Genomic DNA, 23,822 nt, shown 5'->3' on the forward strand with positions numbered 1-23,822 from the left:
TGTGACCAACCTGTGATAACTATCATTTCCACTGGAGGGAGTTACAGGTTACACAACATTGTCATGAGGAAGTTGAATATGGTTGTGTTATGGCATCTGCAGTTGTGAGCTGATTTTACACTGCATAATGTGAGCTTGAGCTGCCTGGTTTTCCTGTACTGAGTAATTTACAACGGTTGGAGGAAGATGAAGTTACTTGTACATGTTGGAGCCACAAAAATAGATAAAAAGAGGTCTGAACCAATCATAAGCCTCTAGAGACATGGGTATATGTAAGCTCGTCTGTGATTGGCTGACATTGGACAGAGGAGGGCTGTACTGTACTTGCCTTGTGTGTTTGGGAGTGCGACTTTTTAAACTGCTCTGGAACAGGGTCGGTTAATGGGGCCGACGCTACACACATCTGGATTATTCACCGAGACGCAGGGAATAGAGTGTGTTTTAAAGGAATAAGATGGGAGTTTGTACACCAGAAGGAGAGCAGACGGGGTGTGTCTGTGTGTGAGGTTATTTTGTGCTGTTTTGGTTCTTTTTTTTTTACCCCCTTGTGAAGTGACGGAGCACAGAAAGTTGGTGTAAGTTGAGCGGCGCCATGCTGGGGAATGGAGGAGGGTACGCGGTGAAGAGGAGGAAGAAACCCGTTCAGAAAAAGTAAGTTTTAGTTCTTAACGCCGTTTACCCTTATGATACGTGTCCGCAGGGTATGAAATAACAGAGGATACAACAATGACATGGCCAGGAGGTCGCAGACAGTGGGCGGAGCTAGCATCCGTCAATCATCAGCAACAGTCATCAAACTGTAATTGGTACTATCAGTGAAGATCAGTACTTCTTATCTCCACATGAGGTTTCCTCTAAGTTTCTGCTTATACATAACTTACACACATACAGGAGTGTTTTTTAGATATATATATTTGTTGTCAGTGAACAGTATCTGCATTTTAAAGCCATCATCTTAATGTGATGGCATCAAAATAGGTGAGATGGAGGCTGTGGAGGTGGTTATTCTAGCTGTGAAAGGTCAGAGGAAGTCAGCCTCATTGGAAACTTTTAGCCAACATGAATTACAATAACCATACTTGATCAAGTAAAAAAACAGCATATCTCAAGTGTGCTGTATGCTGTGATGTACAATTAAACAACTAATACTTACAAATTACTATATACATGTACAGCACTGTGCAAAAGTCTAAGGCTACCAGGTTTGTTGGTTTTCCAAAATTATGGTACTCAGTTTCTGTTCACAAGTGGAATATATAGGAAATATGAGAAGAACATTGAAAGCAAAAAAACAAAAACAAAACAAAGATTCCACTATTTAGTGGGACTTCCCTCCATAGTACACATCTCTTCTGGGCACACCATATGATATTTACTGCTCTTTGCACCAAGTTTTATTCAACATATCAGTTGTTTCTGATTGGCTTGGCTATTTTTTTTTTTGTCACATTAAATGCTGACCGTTGCCTGTAGAATCTATTTAGTTCATACTATTGTGAGTTTTTAATACTGTGCGCCCTCTTTCCCTGTGTATTCTTGTTGCATTTGTAGAAACAGCATTGCTAAAGGTGGCCTAAGACATTTGCACTTCAGCCTTGCATATTCAGGAGAAACTAAATATGTTTCAGCAGTTCCCAGGCTTCTATGCTTAAAGATTTTTTTATTGGAAAGTTTGGCCAATCTGTGTATTAGAATTAAAATACAATTATCGCTATCAAATGAGGTTTTGAACAGTAGATTTTAATGAATGATCTTAGACATTTCTGCTATGTTAGATGTCTAATACAAGCTCCCTGTTTTCTCTATTTCTTCAACACATGGTAGTGTGAGGGTGGTTTTTGCAAATAACTATGTAAACATTTCCTTGTACAGATAATCCTCTCGTGTCGTTTTTTTTCCAGGGGGCCCATATACAATCAAACATACTGTATAGATTATTTTTTGAAGTCTCTTTTAACAAAGACATCACAGAAAAGCCAGAATATATATTTAACCCCAGCTCTTTTTGACAATGTATGGAACAGGAAGGTGCCACCTAAGCTGTAACCTGACTCAGCTGGGCCTCACATTTCTGGATCCAGAGCCACGATTGTCTAAATGAGCACAGTTGTTCTTTGACTTTGCTCCAAGGCCATTAAAAAGAACTGCTAATAAGCCTTTTCCACTGGTTTGACTACTTAAATGTATGTGTGTGGTTTATGTGAAATACGTATCATCCGTTAGGAAATCATTTCAGCTTGAGAAAAGACTTTATTTCATAGATAGGTCCTTTCTTTTATGATTTAGCTTGCTGAGTTGCTAAATTAGTTTTTTGTAAAATTAAAATAGTAAAATTAAAGGGGTCATACTGTGCTAAACCCACTTTTATTAGTCTTTGGTACATTTATTTGTGTATTTGGGGACCCTAATAGTTCTCAAAATTTGAATTTGAACCCTCCAGGTGCTGCAAAGCTATCTTTATATTAGTGGATTTCTACAACCTGTTTCAATTCCTGCTTAATTTGGTAAGTTTTATAACTAGTTACGTCATGACATTTGCACATATAAGGTCAAGACTTCTGATGGACATTTCTCCATGTATGCCATAATTGTTTATCAGCAGCAGCGGTTGTAGTAAAAACTGAAAATATGTCCAAACTTTGAGCCGATTGCCTAAAATGTACAGCTGTTGGCTGTATTAACAAACACAAGTGGCTGAATAGGAGAGAAAGCGCGGTCAGCAACCTGGGGGGGGCGGGGAATGAAGTGGCTCATTGGGATTTAAAGGGCCAGTGCTTAAAATGACCCTTCTTGTGTCATTACTCAGAAATAGGGTTGAAGATGGGCTTGTAGAGTTTAATTAATAAAGAATTCAGACCCAAGCATAGCATTTACAGTTTATGTAGACCACAGAGAAATGTTTTAAAATGCATAATTTCATTTAAAAAAACAAACAAAAAAAATAATAATACAATTATATTTATAGGTGCCTTTCAGGACACTCAAGGTCACCGTACAAAGTTGTTAAAAATAAATAAAACACAATTAAAATTACATATATACATATATAAAACACATAGGTACATAAAATGGCAGTAGATAAAAGTGAAATTATGGAATTGAGTAGGCCTGTCTGAATAAATAAGTCTTAAGCTGGGATTTGAAGGTGGTAATAGAATCACAGTTTTTTATGTGTTCTGGGAGGGCATTCCAGAGGTGGGGGGCTGAGCGGCTGAAAGCTCTGGACCCCATGGTAGTCAAGCGGGCAGGTGGGAGGGTGAGTTGGACAGATGAAGATGACCTGAGACTGCGGGTGGGAATGTTTGTGTTGAGGAGGTTCCTGAGGTACTGAGGGGCAAGGTGGTTTATGGCCTTGAAGGTAAGAAGTAGAATTTTATATATGATGCAAGATTTAACAGGAAGCCAGTGGAATTGTTGCAGGACAGGTGTTATGTGACTCATGGATGGAGGGGGGGTATCATTCCTTTAAAACTAATGTAGCGCCACAGAGGTTCTGACCATCAAAAGATCCATAGCTGAGCCAGTCCCTGCCCACTTTTTGTAGTAATGTACGTGACAGTTATGCACGATGATGCTGCAAATGCTACCGATTGCATCTTGTTTGCATTAATGTGCTCAAAGTCAGCCATAAACCCATTAAAAAGACGCAGTACAGACTTAAAAACTTAAAAGATCTTTGCAAATGATGATGATGACAAAGCAGCTGAACATGTCCATGGAATTTTTAAAGATGTAATAACTAAAGGGAAAATGGGGATCAGTTATCAGAGAGTAATGAGTAGAGTATTTATTGTGGTGAAAATAACCTACAGTGGCATAACATAACATAGTACATAGGATACTGATCAGTTATTTTACTTTTTGTGTGAAAGTGGTCGTTTTTCAATATCAGATTTGGGCCTCAAAGTAAAATCCTAACCACCCTAACCCCAGGATTGAAAACCTGGTCCTGAAGAGTCGTGGATGTGATGTGTGAAGATGTGGTGCTATCCAAGTTTCATTTTCACTTAGAGATCCCATCTTTCAACTATAAAATGTGTATAAAACAGCAATATGAGTCATATTCAGTGTCAGTGTGCACTTTAGAAGGACTAACTAAACACATTACACTGTGATAGACGTGAGGATGTTAAAATCATGTACTTTGTAATGGACGCTGAATCTATTAAAAAAAAAATGCTGTGTGAATGCAGGATATGTAGATTGGCTGTTGATCCTTGCTGCGTAAAATATCCAAAACAAACAAGGATGATCATTTCAAAGCAGTTTCTCTTTAGCATTATACCTTAATTTATTCTTGTTTTCTATTTGAGTTCATCCTGTTTAAGCTGTTTATTCCTATAACACTAATCATTGTTTTGTCTTGCTTTTATCAGCTTGCTGTTGTCAATGGACCATGCTGTTATTGTTGTTTTACTTTCCACCTTGTTTTTTTAAGCAGCTGTCTGTAATGCAATTACAAATATCGTATTGAATTTCAAATCTTGCTGAATTCAGGTTTTTAACATTTTTGTTTTCTTCCTTTTTATTTTCACTCTTTTCTCTTTGTGGTTCACCTGTGTTTTCCCTCTTTCATTCCTGCCAGCTTCTCTCTTTCATTCACCTCTTTTTTTAGATCTCTGTGTTTAGTTAAGGAGAGACGGCACACACGGCTGCTGCCTGTTGGGACTTGTATGAGAGGAATTATGTGTGTAATTTGTAGTAATAATGGCATAGACCAAGTGGAAGAACAACAGACACATGCTGTCTGAAAATTCTGACGTAACACAGGATTGGGCTTCTCCGCAACAAATTCCTTTGTAATTGTGTGTGTGTTTGTTTGTCTTTTTTTAGAAATGAATCCAAGACAAAGGGAATGAATGTGTAATTCTCACTTGGTGATAACAAAATATGACAACACTCTCTGTCTTTGTCACATCTTCAAACCATTAAGTTGATGCATTGTTTGATGTCTTTTAGAGTTAATTTGGACAACAGCCAACTTTATCTTTTAGAAATTCAATATTGGGATTTTACGCACATGCACAGCATTGTATGCATGCTTTTTTAAGTTTATGTATATGAATGTGACACATATCCTACATCCAGGTATCCACAGATTTTGATGTGCACATCCCAGCTGCAGTTAAAGCTTGTTACAGGATATGAAAATTCAACCTTATACCAGATACTTCCACCTCAACCCATGGAAATTCCACTGTGTGCTGCAGATTATCAAAACAACAAACATGTTTTAGCAAGCAGTATCGCTGAACATATTTTGTCTTGTTTAGTGTGAAGCCTCCACCTGTGAAAACCAATCCGTCCAAACGCCACCGGGACCGGCTGAACACAGAGCTCGACCGCCTGACCAGCCTCCTGAACTTCCCCGAAGAGGTCAAGAGTTGCTTGGACAAACTGTCAGTGCTCCGGCTCAGTGTGGGATACCTCAAGGTTAAGAGTTACTTCCATGGTCGGTAATATATTCTTTCTCATGTGCTCAGTTCACACACCCAGATATTTGTGGTCATTCAGAGCAAAGCCTCACTTACTCATGAAAAGTAACAAAACTTGCATGTATTCATGAAACATACACATTCAAAGATGTTGTGCAGGAGTGTGTGTGTATGTGGGACAGTGTGTCGGGTGTTCAAATATGCTGCTCCAGACATTTTTGTGGCCTATCTGAGTGTTTGGGGTGTCTGAGAGGGAACTTGATGCTGTGAAAAATGAATAGTAGCCCTGCTGGGTGGGAAACAGGAGGAGTGTGCTGTGGGGCAGAGAAGAGGCAGAGGAACGTGAGACAGGCAGAGCAGCAGCTCAGTGCCTAGGCAGAGCTCTGAGGTGGTTACCTACACTGATGAATTTGGCTGAAATAGTCACCTTTGTGAAAGTTGTCACAGGATCAGCTTAAGGTGTAAGTTTGTTGTCACCAAACCCAAAACAAGCTGACCCTGATGACCTCTGGTACAGCACACTGTTTTGTTAGACTAAATAGCACATCATTACTAGGAGACTGACTATCATGAAGTTTACTTTTAATGCGTTTTTCCTTCTGTGTATTTACTACACTTTGGTACAAATGTATAATCATGACAGTTTGGAGTAGGGAAATTTGGCGGATAACTGCGAGCAGAAACATGCTTTACAAAGAGAAATCTAATCGCGTTTATAATTTATTAGGACGTCTTATGTTAAATTTCATTTCAATATAAATCAGGGACACAATGACATTACCATTACTTCATGTGTACTGGTTATTGTGTGTAACTCCAGTTCTGTTGGTACATCGTAGTCCTCTAACAGGCTTCAAATATTCCAGTGTGACAGGTGGAGACTGTACAGCCTTCTGCCACAGCCAAGTTTAACTGATACTGATAGTTTGTAAAACTTCCCATCAACCTGTAGGTTTTACATGCACAGAAGCAACTTGATAACTGTAAATCGCACAACAGGTCACTTATACAAATTCTTTTGTAACTTATCTGCAGGGTTTTTCCATTATAGGTAGTTAGGAAGTGGCCACCTTTGTCAAATTTGTGCTGCCTCCACTCCTCCTTTGGTAGTTTTACAATATGCTGTTTTCTAACAGATAAGCTTCATAAACAGTTGCTGTTGACAAGGCAGTAGTCACAGTAATACTGGCATGTAATTTGGAGTCATATGTTGATCAATCTGGTATTCACTGTTCCTTTAGAGAAAGAGGAGGATTGTCTGTGGTGTCATCAGACACATACTACTCCCTTTATGATCCACATATTCAACCTGTGACATTAAGGCTCCAGAGAGAAGGGGACTTCTCCAAGCCCTCTCCCTCTAGACTCTTTCTCTTTGGCTCTGCTATCAGCCGGCTGATCACTGCTGTTGATGGAGCAGAGGGGGTGGAGGGCGCAGAGCGAGGAGGGCCAGCAGCGCTGAAGCACAGTGGCACGACATGAGGGCTCTTGACGATGTTGGGCAAACTGCCATGTTCATAAATTTATGAAGCTTTATTTATTTATGTACATTATACTTGTCAGAAATAGTTGGAAATCAAAAACATGATTTTGTGGTTAAGGACAGAAATTACAGTGAAAACAAGAAAATAATTTCATTTCATTTTGAGTCTGGCCCAAAGAAGACTGGATTTACGTCACTACAGCTGCTCCCGCATCATTGTACGTCATGCGATATTTTATCTGCACGCAACTTTGACATCCATCCTCCTCAGCATCACAACAAGCGGTTGTCAAGGCCAGTTAGTGTGATAACACCGATAAAGGTTCCAGGTTCGATTCTTAGTCAGACCGGAGTTTTTCTGTGTTGAGTTTACCTTTTTTTTTTTTTTAATTTTTATCAATTACTAGAAATTTCAGGTGACCCCATTTGAATCCCAGGCGACCCCATGTGGGGTCCCGACCCCAAGGTTGAAAAACACTGCTTTAGACTTTCTGCTGTAATGAAAGATTCACTGAAGGCTATGTCAGATGATTACAAGCATTTGAGGTTCAGTGTGTGATATTTAACGACATCCAGTAATGAAAGTCTAGTGTGGAAGCTTAAATGACTTATTCAGACCTCCTAACTAACATTGCATCTCACATCAGCAACCTGTGTCAATGGGATCATTTCACTAAATTAGAGGGAAGTTTGCATCACTAATAAGTAACAAAACAAAGTGATGAACGTAATATTAGTATATTGTTCTATATTGTATTGTTACAAACAGACTAATGGAGCCACTGGTCTCTGATTAACTGTAAGTAATGTACTGCAAGCCAACGTTGGCAACATGAAGGAAGATCACATTTCAACAGGGAAAGACACACAATGAATGTTGTGTTTGTTTACTAGAAAGTTTGCGTTCTTTCTGAGGTGACATCTGAGGTTACATGGCAGACTAAAACTGCACCAACATGGTAACATGGCTGCCAAGAGATGATCTGAAAAACAGAGGTGACATAGCATGTAAAACCTGCAGGAAAAACTAATGTCAAACCTGTTCATGGTGTTGTTTTTGTCTTGCAACACCAGCCCCATCTCGACAGTGCTGAAGATGTTACGGTTTTGCTTCTGTTCCTGCTTCTTCACCTCATTATTTAGTGTTTATTGGTGGTTGTTAAACCACCTTAGTGATGCAGTGCCGCTGGTAAATGGGCTTGAGTTGCAATACTCAGTCATGGGCTTTGGTAGTCTCATTTTGTCTCTTCTGTTGAGTCGATGTCCAACACCTTGCAAAAAAGTGCAGTATACCGGTTTGGTTCATGTCAAACCATAATTTTACACTGGTCCAACAATAACCTAAATAAACCCTATCCTCTCCTATGGTGGCTGCAAAATGGAAGTCAGTCTGTTTGTTTTGTCAGCTCTGGGCCTTTCAGTCAAGGGGATTTTTACTCTGGTCCGCATTCAAACATCATAGATGACAGTAATGGACCTTAGTACTGGATGTGGAATAAAATTGAAAAAAGTACTATACATTCAAAGCTACAGTAAAAACATGGCGATTTAACTGTAATTTGCCTTCTCTGTAAATACAAACAATTAATTAGAATCTAACAGAGCAATTCTTTTGTCATGTGATTACTATTAATTAGGGATTATTTCATTCTCCTAAACCTTAATGAGCCAAATATAACAAAATAAAAGTTTTGTAATTAAACTTGGAAATATTATAAGTTTGAATCAAGTTAACAGATAAGATGTGCTGTGGTCATTTGAGCTCTTTATTGACTCGATTATGCTCCAGTTTCTTTTAATTCTTATCTACCTACCAGAATGAACAGACCCATCCCTCTGGGGCCTGAAATGAAGAGGCGACACTAAATCTTCTTGACCCAGATTTAGTCATGCAAGGGCTAAGCAAGGGGCTATTGTATGTGTGTTCGTGGCCTATAAAGAGTGTATAAGCAGTATCATATCTGACTATTACAAGGTCAGCTGTGATAGTGTAATGTGTTTATTGCATCAAAGTGTTGTAGTTTGTGTTTTTGTTCCTGTGGCTTTACCCTAATTTGTCTAATCTTCCACAGCAGTTTTCCCTGATTGTACAGGATGTTTGTTTAGGGCTCATGTAAAAACAACACAAGATGTTGCCACAGTTCTCTCACACACTTCTCTCAGGTGTTTGAGGTCTTTGTTTTAAAGAAAAGACAAAAACAGAGACTGGCTGGTGTATGATACACTTTCTTGGTGTAGTTTACGTGTGTAAAATAAAAACAAATTCTTTGTTTTGCTCTGAAACACTATTTTGTTTCTGGCCGCCCATAATATGTCACCTCACAATATTACCAGAAATATATATGACACTTTCATATCAGTAGAGCTGCAATTACACTGAATATAATAGATATATTTTAATATTCAATGGAAGCTTTAAGCTGTTGTGTAAATGTTTTTACATGACAGTTAACTTGCTTTAAAGAAGATATCTGTTAGTTGGAAGAGGTGCTTAAGCATTTGTTAAATGTATTACTTTCACTTATGTTTAGGAAGTTTTTATTTCTCCTTTTCCCCAAATGCAGGCTAATGTTAATCTATATTATTAAGATAATATAAGGCCAGAAAACCTTGCTTTGAGAACTGTACCCAGCTTTTTATTTACACCAAAGTCTAGTCCAGTCTAACTCTATCTCGATCTTTTTTTTTACTCTTCTAGATGTCAGAACATCGTAAAAATCAAAATGAAGAAACATCATTAGAGAGTAAAACTGATTAATTTTCTGAATCGTTTAATCCTCAAGAGGATTGCGGGGATGCTGGAGCCTATCCCATTCCTATTGGGCATAGAGTACACCCTGGATGTGTCATCAGTTCTATAAATCTCATGTACTTTCATATGGTGTCTTTTACTTTTAAATTTTGACACCAAGCACAACTTGCTTCTATAAATCCTTCTGTGTTAAATGTTCAAATTAAATATGTATGTTTTCGGCTAAAATATGGGATTTATAGAAGCAAGTTGTGCTTGGTGTAAAAATTTAGGGCAATTCCTGTACTTTCACATGGTGTCTTTTATTTTGTGATACTACCTATCCCACATGCTGATATTGACCTTTGAATCCGAAGATCGGACAGATATTTTTGATTTTAAGCTGTTCATATATCATACATAACATAACATAGGACCTTCATTGTACACAGATCCATTCCCTAAGTAGCCAAGGTATAGCATATAAAATTTCTAATGAATATGATGATTATTTTTTGTGTAATGAGTGGCCAAATGTAGCATTTTAGAAGTTCACGATGGATAAAATCTCAACTTTGTCATTCTCTGTAACTTTCAGTTATAAATTTTAAGTGAATATTTTCACATTTCTTAGGACTGTAGATTCTGAACATTTCAGACCTCTAGCTCTTGTTGTTCAAAAGTTATAGAAGCCTGAAAATAGCCGAAAATTTCAAGTCTTAATTTTGGTCACAATTTTAGGGTACCCCCTACCTACTTCAAATGGTCATAACTTTGGAGCTATTTACAATTAAGCCTTGAAATTTTGGATTTTCCCATCGTATATAATGCTCTGTAAGTATGTAAAAATTTAGAAAACTCTGAGAGGGTCAGGTGGGAAATTTTCTTAAAATCTGTTTATTTATATAATTTATAATGCTCTGTAAGTATTTAAAAATTTAGAAAACTCTGAGAGGGTCAGGTGGGAAATTTTCTTAAAATCTGTTTATTTCATATGGAATGACCCATATACAACCTTTCACTCTCACATCCACAACAACGGGTGATTTAAGTTGACCTATTAAGGTGCATGTGGTGGGAGGAAGTCGGAGAGAACTCATGCAGACACGGGGAGAACCCAGGACTTTCTTTCTGTGAGGAGTGCTAACCACTGTACCACCATACTGCCTGATGGTAAAACTAATTAAACCTAACTGGATTCTAGGTCATGATAGTGGAATGTTCATTTAGATTCTTGAGTTTAGGTTTTAAGATTACAAAATTAATGCAGCTATCAGAGGTAAGAGTGGTTTATGATTCTGTCGCCATATAATCTATGCATCCTTGAGCGTGTTTGTAATTTTGATGTAGAGACCATGTTTACAGATTTACCAGTAGAGAGCTGAACTCAAAGGGATAGTTGTCAGTCTAACAACATGGATTATAAAAGGCTAGTAAAGCTTACTGTTTTATTCTGTATGTTTGTAGCATGATGCTCAAGTAAATAGAGTCTCTGGCGATGTCATCACCAGGAGTGGAGGTTACCACAGTGACTCCTGCTCACCATAGTAACAGGTGCAGAGTCTGAACTCTCCAGGAAGTCGGACACCACAAAGAGAGGAGTGTTTGTTTGGGTCGTGGCTGGCTGGTGAGCTGGCGTGTCTGCTTCCTGTGTTTGTTGATAACGGGGTTGAGTGAGGTTGCGGCGAGGTCAGTGAGGTCATTAACTCAACGTCCAGCTGCATTTTTCCAGAAAGATAAATCTGTGTCTGCACCACTGAGTCACTGACAGGACAGAGATGCTGAGCATGAATACTGTGTATGTGAACCTGCTGCTTAATTGGGAGATAAATTAATATTATTTAGGACTGGCAGCAGATTATTAAGTTAGAAGAAATATCCTCTATTCTAACATTTCAGGTAATTTACACCTTTGATTTTACACTGATGAGAAGCATTTGTCTTTCTCAGTTCAGTTCTCCATGTTTTTAGTGCTGTCAGTGTATATTTTCCCTCTCTGTGTCTACCCTTTGAGGCCCCTCACAGAGACCACACACCTGGAGGCTGACAACAGAAAGTCGAACAAAGGTTGACACCGTGTCCCTGCTGACAGAAGACAGCCATATACATGTTAAAAAGAAAACCTTTAAGCAAAAAAGCAATGTAATCTATCCTCTGACAGGAGGAGATGGTCTGTTTGTTTAGGAGTAATGTAAAGTACATGTACATTGTTAATAACATGCATATCCCACTAACCACGACAATTTGTACAGTGTCAGAAAACTGATATTGAAATTGTAGTGTCTAAATGAAATGTAGTCACTGTTAACATTACTATTATTGTATGTATTATGCTGAATTTATTGCAGCGAGATAACTTCAGGTGTCATGTTACAACCATATTGTATCTTCAGTAATATAACCACAAAAAGAAGCAGCGAATATCCAGGATATTACTCAAACCTTCCATATCCGGGCCATAATCCCAGCTGCCCAAACCCAACTCTGAACCAGAACCGCTTTGTTCCCAGTTCACTTCTGAACACAGGAAGTAGATTAGTGTTGTGAGAAGTATGCTACAAGATAAATGTGATGAACCCACATACTCTAGCCTGAGAGCCAATGCTGTCTTTGCAGCCTTTGAGTATTGTTCCCCAAAAGCATATTTGAATAACAAACTTTAAAGGGGTCATATTTTGCTAAACCCATTTTTATTAGTTTTTGGTACCTTTATTTGTGTATTTAGGGACCCTCATAGTTCAAAAAGTTTGAATTTGATTTATCAGCAGCAGCGGTTGTAAAAACTGAAAATATGTCCAAACTTTGAGCCGATTGCCTAAAATGTTCAGTTCTTGGTTGCATTAATGATCACAAGTGGCTGAAAAGGAGAGAAAGCATGGTCAGCAACCTGGAAGGGGCAGGGCATGAAGTGGCTCATTGGGATTTAAAGGGCCAGTGCTCAAAATGACCTTTCTCGTGTCATTAGTCCGAAATAGGGTTGAAGATGGACCTGTGGAGTTTAATTAATGAAGAATGCAGACCCAAGCATAGCATTTACAGTTTATTTAGACCACAGGGAAATGTTTTAAAATGCATAATTTCCTTTAAAAAGACAAAATATCACTCCTTTAATGAAAGCAGCATTTTAGACCAATGACTTTCTATTTCTCCTTTACCCTTAGTGTTTGTATTAGATCTAGTCAGCAACATAGATCAGTTGGTTGGTCATATATGGGTTGCAAGTAAAATGTCTCAACAGCTTTAGGGAGGATTACTGAGAAATTTGAGCATTGTCTTCTTAAGGAAGAATTTCAGTAATTCATGGAGTATGTTTATGCAGGGTTATGATAAATGTTACAACATTTTTTATGACCATAGTTGCAATAACTTGTGGTCAAGATCTTGTTTTGATGATGGAGAGTCAGACCGTTGCGTAATGTGTTCTCCATCACACCCCAAAGATTCTCAATGTGGTTCAGGTCTGGTCTCTGTGGTGGCCAGTTCATGTGTGGAAATAATGTCTCATACTCCCTGAACAACTCTCACAATATGAGCCTGACGAATGCTGGTGTTATCCAGTTCTTATGCTCTTTATCAAAACTGATGCTTGTTTAAGAAATGAGAAGCTCTTCACTGCATCAGTTAGAGTTAAAGAACTTGTTTCCAGCTGAAACATATTAATCAGCGCAGTAATTATCCAGTGGAAGGATCTCAGCTATTTGCGGGAGTAAATTCGGCTGGGACTTTTTTGATCAGGCTGCATAATTTTCCTCAGTATCAGTATGATCAACTTGATGCACATGCACACATCACAAGTCAGTAGAGGGTGTAAAACACCAGGGGCCTCATGTATAAAGACTTGCGTGGATTTCATACTGAAACCTGGTGTACGCCCAAATCCAGAAAAGTCAGAACGCACAAAAAAATCCAGATGTATAAAACTGAGTGTACGCCCGAATCCAAGTACACCTCCTTTATACATCCCAGTCAGCGTGGAGTTGAGCGCATATGTTAGAGTACCTGACTCCTCCCTCTCCACGCCCACATTTAAATATGCAAATCAGTATAAACGGGGTCTGCAGGTGGGATTCCCTCTGGGATTCCCCTGTCTGTATGATCACATGATGACGTCAAGGTGGATGTGAAGCGGAGGCCAAAACAGGCAGAAGAAGAAAAGAGACGTGCTGAGACTGAGCAGAAAGTTGACGATATTGTGGGTGACACTTTTCTCACAGGGCTGACTGGGATCAGCACCAGGGTAAATATATATTTAGTATTTGTGTAAGTCACACATTAGTTTATTCTACGGGTCATACAACAGTCTGATCACAGCTAAACTAGATAAAGGTTCATGCATAATCATGTCAGGATATCAAAGAGGAAATCAAAGACTTTGACTCATGTTTAATCACTCAAATTATTATTTTCCAACAATGAGACAGAGGACGGTCAGACGCAGTATCATCCTCCTGTCACAGAGGCGTCCTGTTGCCTCCCTGGCGTCAGCTGGTCCTCCAGTCTGCCACAGCCCACTGCTGATGCCCGGCCGGCCGGTGTCCAGAACACCGGCATGGGTCCGTGCTGACCCGGGTCACATTAGGACATCATGAGGACAATCGGTGGAGTCAATTAGCGACTGGACCAACTAATAAATGTTCTCACAGACATGAACACTACATTAAATGCATCTATCAACCGATGAATTTTGGGTCCTTGTCTCTTTATATGGTTTTTGCTTAATGTCCTCCCAGGCAGGATTGGCATTGATGGGTCCAGGGTCTGGTTGGTTCTGGTTCTGGTGGTGGATGTGCTGCTCTGGCAGTAGGATGACGTGCTGGTGTGTTCATTGTTCTTCTGTGTATCTCTGATGTGCACATCAATCAGAGGAATGACCTTTGTCACATTAGTAACAGTTTCCCAGTGTCACCTCTAAGTGTCGCAGAAGGTTCCACAGCACTAGAAACGTGCGTACGCAGCTATGGACTTGGCGTGAAGGATCGCACATTTCCACGATCATTTCAGTCTTTACACATCTGAACGTGAGCGTGGAAAAGGGCGTACGCCAGGTTTTTGTGCGTACACACGCTTTATACATGAGGCCCCAGCAGAGTATCTAATCAGAGGAAGAAGAAGAAATATTTTATTTTATCATCACATTCTGACTATATCACTCAGTAACCAGCTGGGTCACACATCCTTCCTGTTTGTCCTGAAATCCTTTGGTTTATATCTACGTACTTGCAGAATTAATTAGCTTCAACTGTATTTTGTGAGTGCTGTCAGATAAGTAATGCTACACATAGTCTTACTTGGATATTTACATCGTTGAACTGTTTTGAGCCTGTTCACATTAGTTTAAAGCCACTTACATTGATGTGTGGTCGTTGCATTGCTAACACACACACCTTAGCGGAGGAGGGGGAGCACAGGGTCACTAAATCTGTCCAGTTTGTTTAGTCTTTCACATCATTGTGTATGTCATACATAATGTCCAATGTCTCGGTGTCACGCAGAGCTTAACTCTTGTCGACATGTTGATGTATTACTCCACTGAGCAGATCCCCAGAGTTAGTTACAGTTCATGCTATAATAACAAACTCGAGATTCTTTCACTCGCTGAGTTCTAGAAAGCTTCTCTTGACCGGGATGTCAAGGCGCATTCCTGAGTTTGTTTTAAACTGGGAGGGAGAGAGGTGGGAGGAAATGAGGGGGGGTAGGAACGTTTGTTAGCGTGCAGTAGAGTCATTACTGTAAGAAAAGGAAAGGAAGCATTGCTGAGCTGACTGAATGCCAGTGATCACAGATTAGATTACAGAGGATTTTGCTAAAGTTTAAAATGAAATTAGGGCTTTTTTTTAAAAAAAAAACTCTAAAACCCCCAACATTGAATTTCTCTGTGAGTTGGCCTAAGTGACTATTGTGGTCAGTTAAACTTGCATTCATTTTTGATGTCTTAACTGTGAGCCCTTCTTTCATAAACACATTAAGGCACATTGCCTTATTGACAGCGTGTGATTTGTGTATTTTTTTGTTGTTGGCCTGCATTTGGTCTGCCTCATTGATACTTTTTCCCTGAATCAAACCAGTGAAACATAAGCAGGGATGTGGTTAAGCAGCAAAGACGCATGCAGCGATTGTTTTACAACCACACTGGATATTTGGCTTGCTTGGGAAATGGGATCAATGAGTCAAAAAAAACAATGGTACAATGGTTATTTTTCTAATCACACCCATACTGAGGTTCCATCAGTTGAGTAAAGGCGCCTTAGTTAATGTTTTTAGGATCTGTAATCTAATCAGCTGTCCTTTTTCTGTTATTTGACGGTTTTGCAGAACGCAAACAGAACTCATACAAATGATAATGAGTTCTTGTATTGTAAGCTCTGTAACAGTAATGTCAGTCCAACTGATTATGGTTCAGAAAGTGAGCCTAAATGCTCCTCTTACTTATCTTGGACTGAATAAATGTTTTTCCACCATCTTATTTGTGTTTTATGACCTCCTTATATTGTACATTAACTCTGCTTCATGGCATTAAAATTGCATGTACCCTTCCATAAAGATACAGAAAAATATTAGCTGTTTTTGTTAAGCTGTTTACTTTCTATACATTGCAGCAGCACTCCAGAAAAATGCATGTCTGGTTCCCAGCAACGGCAGCAACGTGTCCCTGGATGGAGTCAGTTTGTCAGAGGGAGAGCTACTTCTCCAGGTACGGTCCACATGCAGTTATATATGTGTACGTGTGTGTTTTTAAGTGTTAATGTGGTGGTGTATTTGCATCATTTCTGAAGGCGCTGAATGGTTTTGTTTTGGTTGTGATGAGTGATGGCACCATCTTCTACACGTCCCGGACCATCGAGGACTATCTGGGCTTCCGTCAGGTAACATGGAGGCCCTGAACACACCTCAGTGTTGTGTTTTTGCGTTGTAGAGATTCAAGATTAAATGTGTGTCATTTCTTCCTCCTCTTTTCTGTTGTCAGTCTGATGTGGTCTATCAGAGTGTGTATGACCTCATTCACATGGACGACAGAGAGCTATTTAAGTGTCAGCTCCACTTTGCTCTCAACCCCAACGGGACCAGTTCAGGTATGGATTCTGGCCATCGATATCTAATCTTTGTGTCTACATTTTTGATAGATCACTTGATCACTTATAGATATTTAGAAACACAGGCAGGTAATTTGGTAGGTGTGTTCCTTCAAAGGTTTCACAGTCAATACATCATCACAAGATGCACTGCCAAAACTCCTGACGTCTTATTGACCTTTTTTTGAAAATAAAAACAAATGCAAAACCAGATTTTGTGAGATTAAGATTGCATTGATAATACTTTTTAATTACATTACTTGTACATGTACATCTAAATAATTAGAGTTAAAGTTTTGAGTCACTTATTAAAAAATACTAATCAGACTAAAAGGTCCAAGATGTCTCCATGTGCCCATAAATGTGCATGTATTATAATAAAGACTCAGTGCTTGTTAGTCTTAGCTTCACTAGGCAAAAAATACAGAATTACCTTTCAGCATATTGTAATTCAAGTGGTCTGAGAGGGCATGAAATGCCTGCATCTATTCCTTCTTTGTGCTTTAAGCCTTTAGGAAATCTCTTCTGTGACGCAGATTTTTGGCTGATCAGGTGTTTTCAGACAGGCACGGGGTTGTACACACAACTGCAAGTTGTAATTCCAAGTTACTGATGAGATTCTGTCAGTTGTGATTTGGAATTGCCTCTACTGCTTTACTCTATGAAATCACATCAGGTCATCTGTATTTATTTTAAGTCTTTTGATCTGGACTGACAGGAGAAAGCTGCAGAATACACTGTCAAATTCTGGCCTTTTGTTGTTGCTCCTGTAGCTTTCAGACAGATGGTACATATTGGAGACAAATATGTTTTATAAATAGATTACATTGATTACAGTCCTTAAGATATACCTGGGTAACAACATGATGAAAGGTTTAACAGTATAGAAACATACCAGGTTGATGTGTTTCTTTACAGAAGTGCAGCCAAACTCTAAAACCAGCAGCAGCAGCTCTCAAAGCTTCATGCCTCAGTACATCCCTCCAGAAAACTCCTCTTTCCTGGAAAGAAATTTCTGCTGTCGCGTTCGCTGCCTCCTTGATAACACCTCCGGATTCCTGGTAACTATGATCACCTCAGCATCTGCGCCAAGAAAGGTTTAGAATTACTGAACTTGATACATGTGTTTTCCTCCACCCACCCAGGCTCTAAACTTTACTGGACGTCTGAAGTACCTGCATATGCAAGAATATGTAAAGGCTGATGGGGGTGTGGCTCATCCTCAGCTGGCCTTGTTCGCCATCGCAATGCCTGTACAACCTCCTTCAGTCATGGAGATCCGCACCAAGTCCCTGATCTTCGAGACTAAACACAGAATGGACTTTGCCCCTATGGGCATTGACGCCAGGTCAGTGTCAGATTTACTCTGCAACTCACAGTACAGTATGAAAGTGGAATGACCTCTTTCTGAACTGTGGCCTTGTGTTTTATTTTCTATTCAGGGGGAAGGTCGTTTTGGGTTTTTCAGAGATGGAGCTTGTCACAGTGGGCTCTGGCTATCAGTTCCTCCATGCTGCTGACATGATGTATTGCGCTGACAACCACCTCAGGAGTGAGTTACTCTATTAGACCTACTGCATAGATCACAAACAATGAGTAGCATGTACAATCCACTACAAATTCTGAGTTATTGTGCAACCTTTGTTCTTAGTGATCAAGACTGGAGACAGTGGCTTCACATACTTCAGACTACTGACCAAAACGGGGCATTGGCAGTGGGTTCAGGCTTCTGCCAGGGTAGTCTTTAAGGGGGAGAGACCAGACTTCATCATTGCTCGCCAAAAAGCCCTCACGTAAGTCACTTCCTTACCACAGCCCTTAGGAGTCAGAGTGCATTTTGGCTAATTTTGAATATTTTTGGTTTTGCCTTTATATTTCTCATTAAAAAAAAAAACTGTTTACATTGCCTTGTTTGGTATAATTTTTTTCAGCACAACCTCACCTGTGTGACTTTACAGTTATTTTTTCAATTTGACATGTTGTATTAACACTGAACCTAAAACCATACAAAAAACACGAAATCCAAATAGGAAAAAGTTAGATTCTTTATTGTTTTTCACCAAAAACATGTTGATTAAACCATTTTTATAACTTAGAATGAACATATAAATTGAAAACTTCAAAAAAAAAAAAATTATAAATTTAGGAAATAAAGTTTTATACAACTATTTGGCTCAGGCATTTTTAGGAAAGCAAGACACAACTACTAAAAAAAGGTGTCAGAATATGATGCCACATGGGTTTTTTCATGCAAGCACTTCTCTTAGAAGCCCGTTTTTACAGTCTCTTCCTGCATCAAATGCACACCAAAGTGATGACTGGCACCTTGCTGCTATGTCATTTTAAAACTGTCGCGATTTGGACACAACGGCACGTCCTGGGACTCCTAAGGGTTTTAATTAGGACAAGCAAAGCACACTTGTGGGGTGCCAATATAAGGTACAGTGTGTAAAAATTAAGATAGAAACACAGTTAATGTAAATCATATATGTGAATTAAAAAAAACATAAAGATAAAAAAAAACAAATAGTTAGAATTAATATGTGGATCAAAACCATTTAAAATTAACAAATAAATAAAACTAGAATAAGTCATATAAAATCAATAAAAAAAATAAAAGAATTCTGAAAGGAGCAGTTTAAAAGGATCATTTTCTATTTTCCAGTATCTAAAACTATCCCTCCTGGTTTTTCTGTAGGAATGAAGAAGGAGAGGAACACCTGCGCCAGAGAAGGCTGCAGCTCCCCTTTAACATCGCCACAGGTGAAGCCGTCCTCTACGACATCTCCCTGGATGCATCCATCCCTGGTCCTCCTGGCTCTACAGCAGAAAAGCCCCTGGACCCCGCCTCTCTGCTGGGATCCCTCCGCCAGCAGGACCACACTATTTACACCCAGCCTCAGCCGCCCAGCCCCCAGCTCCCAGACTTTACCCAGATAGAGTACTCCACTTCTGAACAACCTCAGCAGGCCTTCGAGCAAGCCTTCCTGGACAGCCACGCTCTGCTCAACGTGCCGGGTCAGCCCCAGACGTCCCAGAAGAGGACAAGTGTAGAAGAGCTCACATCAGAAGCCATGATTGAGTCACTGGAACAGATACTGGGAGACATTGGAGACGGATGGGCAGAGGATCTTGAGATTGAGGCAACAGAGCTGAAAGAGTGGGAGAACACACTGATCAGGATGAACAGGGAGAGAGGAGACGCATCGAGGGAATTAAATCAGATCCTGCCAAATGATGTGTTCTCATATGTAGAGGAGGCTCTGAGGAGGGAGACTGGAGGGTATTTGCCAGGTTCAGATCAGTCTGCATCTCATGCAGCTGAGACAGTTCATAGCTTGTCCAATCAAGCTCAGCATGTCGGGTCTGTGCAGGGAATGACAGACATCAAGCCTAACCAGAATGGAACAGAGCAGCAGACTGGACTGAAAGGTGTTTTTGCAGGCGTGTCTCAGAGCGGGGCGCTCACACAGTACGCCAACACCCACAAGGGACACTCATCACTGCTTTGGCCTTCAAACAGCAGCACTCACCATTGTGACAATCAAATGGTGTCTACAAAATCCTGCCACGTTGCTCATCCACAGCCTGAAGTATCACATCAGACTTGGCTTCCATCTGCGCAAAACACCAACAGTTTTCACAGCAGCCACTGTTGTCGCTTAGAGGAGATGAACCAAAGTCTATATTATCCAGTAAACCACACTCAGGCTGGTTTAGTTAGAGGGCAAAGTTTGGAGCACACTTTTCCACATCCACAGAGTCAGGGCACATCTCAACAACAATGTGAACTAACAGCGTGGAAACAGCTGCAGCAGCTGCCTCAAAGTTTTCACCGCCACACGCTGACACATTCCTCGCACACATCGGCCAGTGTGAAGCCAGCAGCTCCGTCATTCCAGCGCAGCTCACAAATGCAGCGAATATCAGGCAGCTGCAAGTATGGAAACAGAGAAGGTCACATACCGAACTCTGCTACTGTTTCTACCACACAGAACAGGCCTCTCCTGGGACCGCCGTGCTCTGCGGGATCCACTGAGACCACTACAAACACTCCCTTCATTATTCCCCATTCAGGCATGGCTGCTGCAGTTGAAGGTATCTGGCTCGCAGCTCCACATGAGGGGACGATGCAGGTGGCTCCCTGTGCAAACATCAGTGTGGGTGATCTGGGAGGAGACGGCTCGGGTCTGAACTCAGCTGGATCACAATATCCCACTAATCATTATTCTCTTGACTCATCTGTAGGAACATTGAATCAAAGGTAAGTTGCAGTACAGACATCATTTTGAGTAACTTTCCAGTCTTTTTTGAGTTAAAATGTTGTTAGAATATTAATTGTGGTTGGCTTATATTAAAGGATTACTTCTCTCTTAGAATGACTATGTCTCAATCCTTCATCCAGATGGTTTTGATTTGTCTTAGAAGCCATATTAAGTAGGCCACAGGCAGTTCTGGCTCTGTTTTGATGAGCCTCTCCGTGTGAATCCAATCACAGACTTGGGATGAAATATTTCAAGTGTCCGTCGTTGTGGGAGTTAAAGTCCTGTTCATTGCCTGCACACAAAATTAAATTACAGACAGCTGAAGCGCTTGCACAACCTGAATGGACACACAGTACGCTAGGATTAGTTAGATTTGGGAGGATTGATTTTTAATGCAAAATCCCCTCTTATTTCCCTGTGCAGCTTTTAGATAGTAAGACAAAGGAGCCATTTTGTACAAAAGGGTCTCTGGGAAATACCCATTTGATTTGACGTATTGTGACTCCTGGTGCATCATATTAGCATCAGCTGAACCACAGAATCAAGACAGTGGCTTTGATTACTATAATTGCCATTGAAACTTTGTAAATAAGTTTTCTGTTTAAATGGTGAATCCCCTGTTAACTTTTGTGCTTTTTTCTCAATGTTAACAGCAGACGAGCTCTTAAAATACTACACATTATGAAAACTAAAGGCTTTATATCAGACACATTAAACCAATATTCAATTATAAGTTCACATCTGTCAGTAGTTTAAGAGGACTGTATTTATTATATCTGTAAAATTGTTGCATACCTGTAAAGATTTCAGGTCAGGAGGCTTTTGACTGATAAAGTGGACTTAATAAACAGTAATAATACCCTAATTTAGAGGAATTGATCTGATAGATAACAATATTTCCTTTTTCTCCCACAGATCCATGATGAACGATGTCGTCAACCCATTTACATTCTCTGCATTTCCAAACCTTTCCCAGAACACTGGTCAATAGCTGCTCAGTGATCGATGACTGCTGCATGCACTCATGTTGTATTCTTTTATCTTTTACACACACAACTAAAGACTTGCAAGTAAAATAAGCATTGTTCAGAAATATGCCGCTGATGTTTGCAGATGTCATCCTCTCAAATTACCTATGCAGTCATTTGCTTTAAACACATTATGTTATACACATTGCAGTTAGCCAGCTATGTTGAAGTATTCAGTCAGATAAATGGAAGATGTGGGCAGCCGGGTATATTTCATGCAGACTTATATGTGAAGAAGAGACGAAACCCAAATTTTAGCCTTTCTGTATCACAGAGTTTGAGGAATTACAAAATGTTAAACTGCTCCCAAAGAGGAGTCAATCAATTGTTCATATTGAATATATATCACAGTGTGAATCTGTAAAAACACTGTTGTTTGCAGTTTGTGTCAGTGTGGTTGTTTGTATTGTTTTTTTGTTACACATCACAGTAAAAAAAAAAAAAAAGACTTTGTACAGTTTGACAAAGCGAAGAAAATAATCGGCTCATTCGTTTAGTTTGTTTAGAGAAAATGCAGCCTTTTCTCTGTGACCAAGGAGAGGCGATGATGATGATTATTATAATTATTATTATTATTATTGGCCTTGTTTAAGTCTCCAAATACTTTGGATGTGTTCAGCTGTGAAATTAATAGAAATGAATATTTTCTCAACACCTTTTTGTTGGAAAGACATCTGACTGAACTATATTTAAATGCAGTTTTGTATCTTGTAAGTATGTATGACGTAAACACATACAATACAGTATTAAAGTACTGTAACATGTATTTAAATTGAGCATCTACTTCTATTCTAACCACTGCTCATGCATTTCTAACACACTAAAAACAGTTTTGTTTTTTACATAATTGGTCAAAATATTCTGTACCTCTTGTACAAAGTCATCCCTGGGACTGAGGATCATGGGATTGTAGGTGTCTTGTCACAGGTGTTTTTGGACACGTGTTAGACAGCTTTATGTACCAGTCACTGTTCAGACTTTGTCAACACAGAAGCAACATGGTAGCTCCTCTGACCATGATATTTTGACTTCACATTTTACAGCATCTATCATATAACTATCTTTATATTTATTCTTTTTATTCAAACAGACAAGACAGTAAATAACGTGGAAACAACTGCTGCAGTTGCCATAAATAAATAAAACTAAACCAAAAATAAGGCAAAAAGAACTTCTGTGCTTTAAAAAGTACTTTAAAAAGGCGTATTGGGTCTATAGTTAATAATGTACACTCTCTCTTTACCCATTGTTTTTTACTATTACTTAGGAAAGATGTATCTTTATTGCTCACTGTGAAGATTTGAATGAGGGTGAGTCAGAAGTGTATAAGTATACTACATATCATGATTTTAAATAATGTAACCATCTCATCTGCTTGTGTTCTGTTTGTTATTTTAAATCATACCACATACATGCAGCAAAATATGTACATTTTTGGATATTTGCTTGTAGGAGGTTGCCATATTATTCTGTTTCTGTAATTATGTGTAATGTTACACTCTGTAGCTGAATCCTTTGTGTATCCGATATAACCATTAGGGACAAGTCTAATTTATTTTGCCATTAAAGAGATGTAACCTCTTGCTTAGCCTCATGTATTATTCCCATGCCACACATGTAGCGTTATCTGTGCAGTTCACGTAGGGACACTGGCTCATTGTGTTGAAACTGTGTCGTGGGCCAACGTTATAACAGACCGAGACACGAGCAGGTATCGGGTTCAGCCCATTAGGATCATCTGCTCCATCTGCAGCACCAGCTTCAGCGTCAAACCTCTTTGTTATCTGCAGGCTATCTGTGGGCATGATGG

The 23,822-nt window shown here is 39.5% G+C and overlaps 1 protein-coding gene across 2 annotated transcripts; it reads left to right on the forward strand.

Annotated features, from left to right (window-relative positions):
• Positions 1-330: 330 nt before the first annotated feature.
• LOC115429938 (aryl hydrocarbon receptor-like) lies at positions 331-23,600 on the forward strand. Of its 2 annotated transcripts, XM_030149771.1 has the most exons (11): positions 331-651; positions 5,274-5,452; positions 16,246-16,340; positions 16,423-16,512; positions 16,614-16,719; positions 17,638-17,780; positions 17,865-18,067; positions 18,162-18,271; positions 18,371-18,512; positions 19,418-20,983; positions 21,900-23,600. In XM_030149771.1, exons 1-11 carry the CDS (start codon positions 593-595, stop codon positions 21,973-21,975), a joined length of 2,769 nt encoding a protein of 922 aa, XP_030005631.1. In that variant the 5' UTR covers positions 331-592; the 3' UTR covers positions 21,976-23,600. The 2 variants fall into 2 exon arrangements, with proteins under 2 accessions (XP_030005631.1, XP_030005632.1); XM_030149772.1 differs by lacking the exon at positions 331-651 and having other exon boundaries at positions 5,317-5,456.
• The last annotated feature ends 222 nt before the right edge of the window (positions 23,601-23,822 follow it).

This window comes from Sphaeramia orbicularis, chromosome 12, assembly GCF_902148855.1.
Source record: "Sphaeramia orbicularis chromosome 12, fSphaOr1.1, whole genome shotgun sequence".
In the NCBI taxonomy this organism is placed as follows: Eukaryota; Metazoa; Chordata; class Actinopteri; order Kurtiformes; family Apogonidae; genus Sphaeramia; species Sphaeramia orbicularis.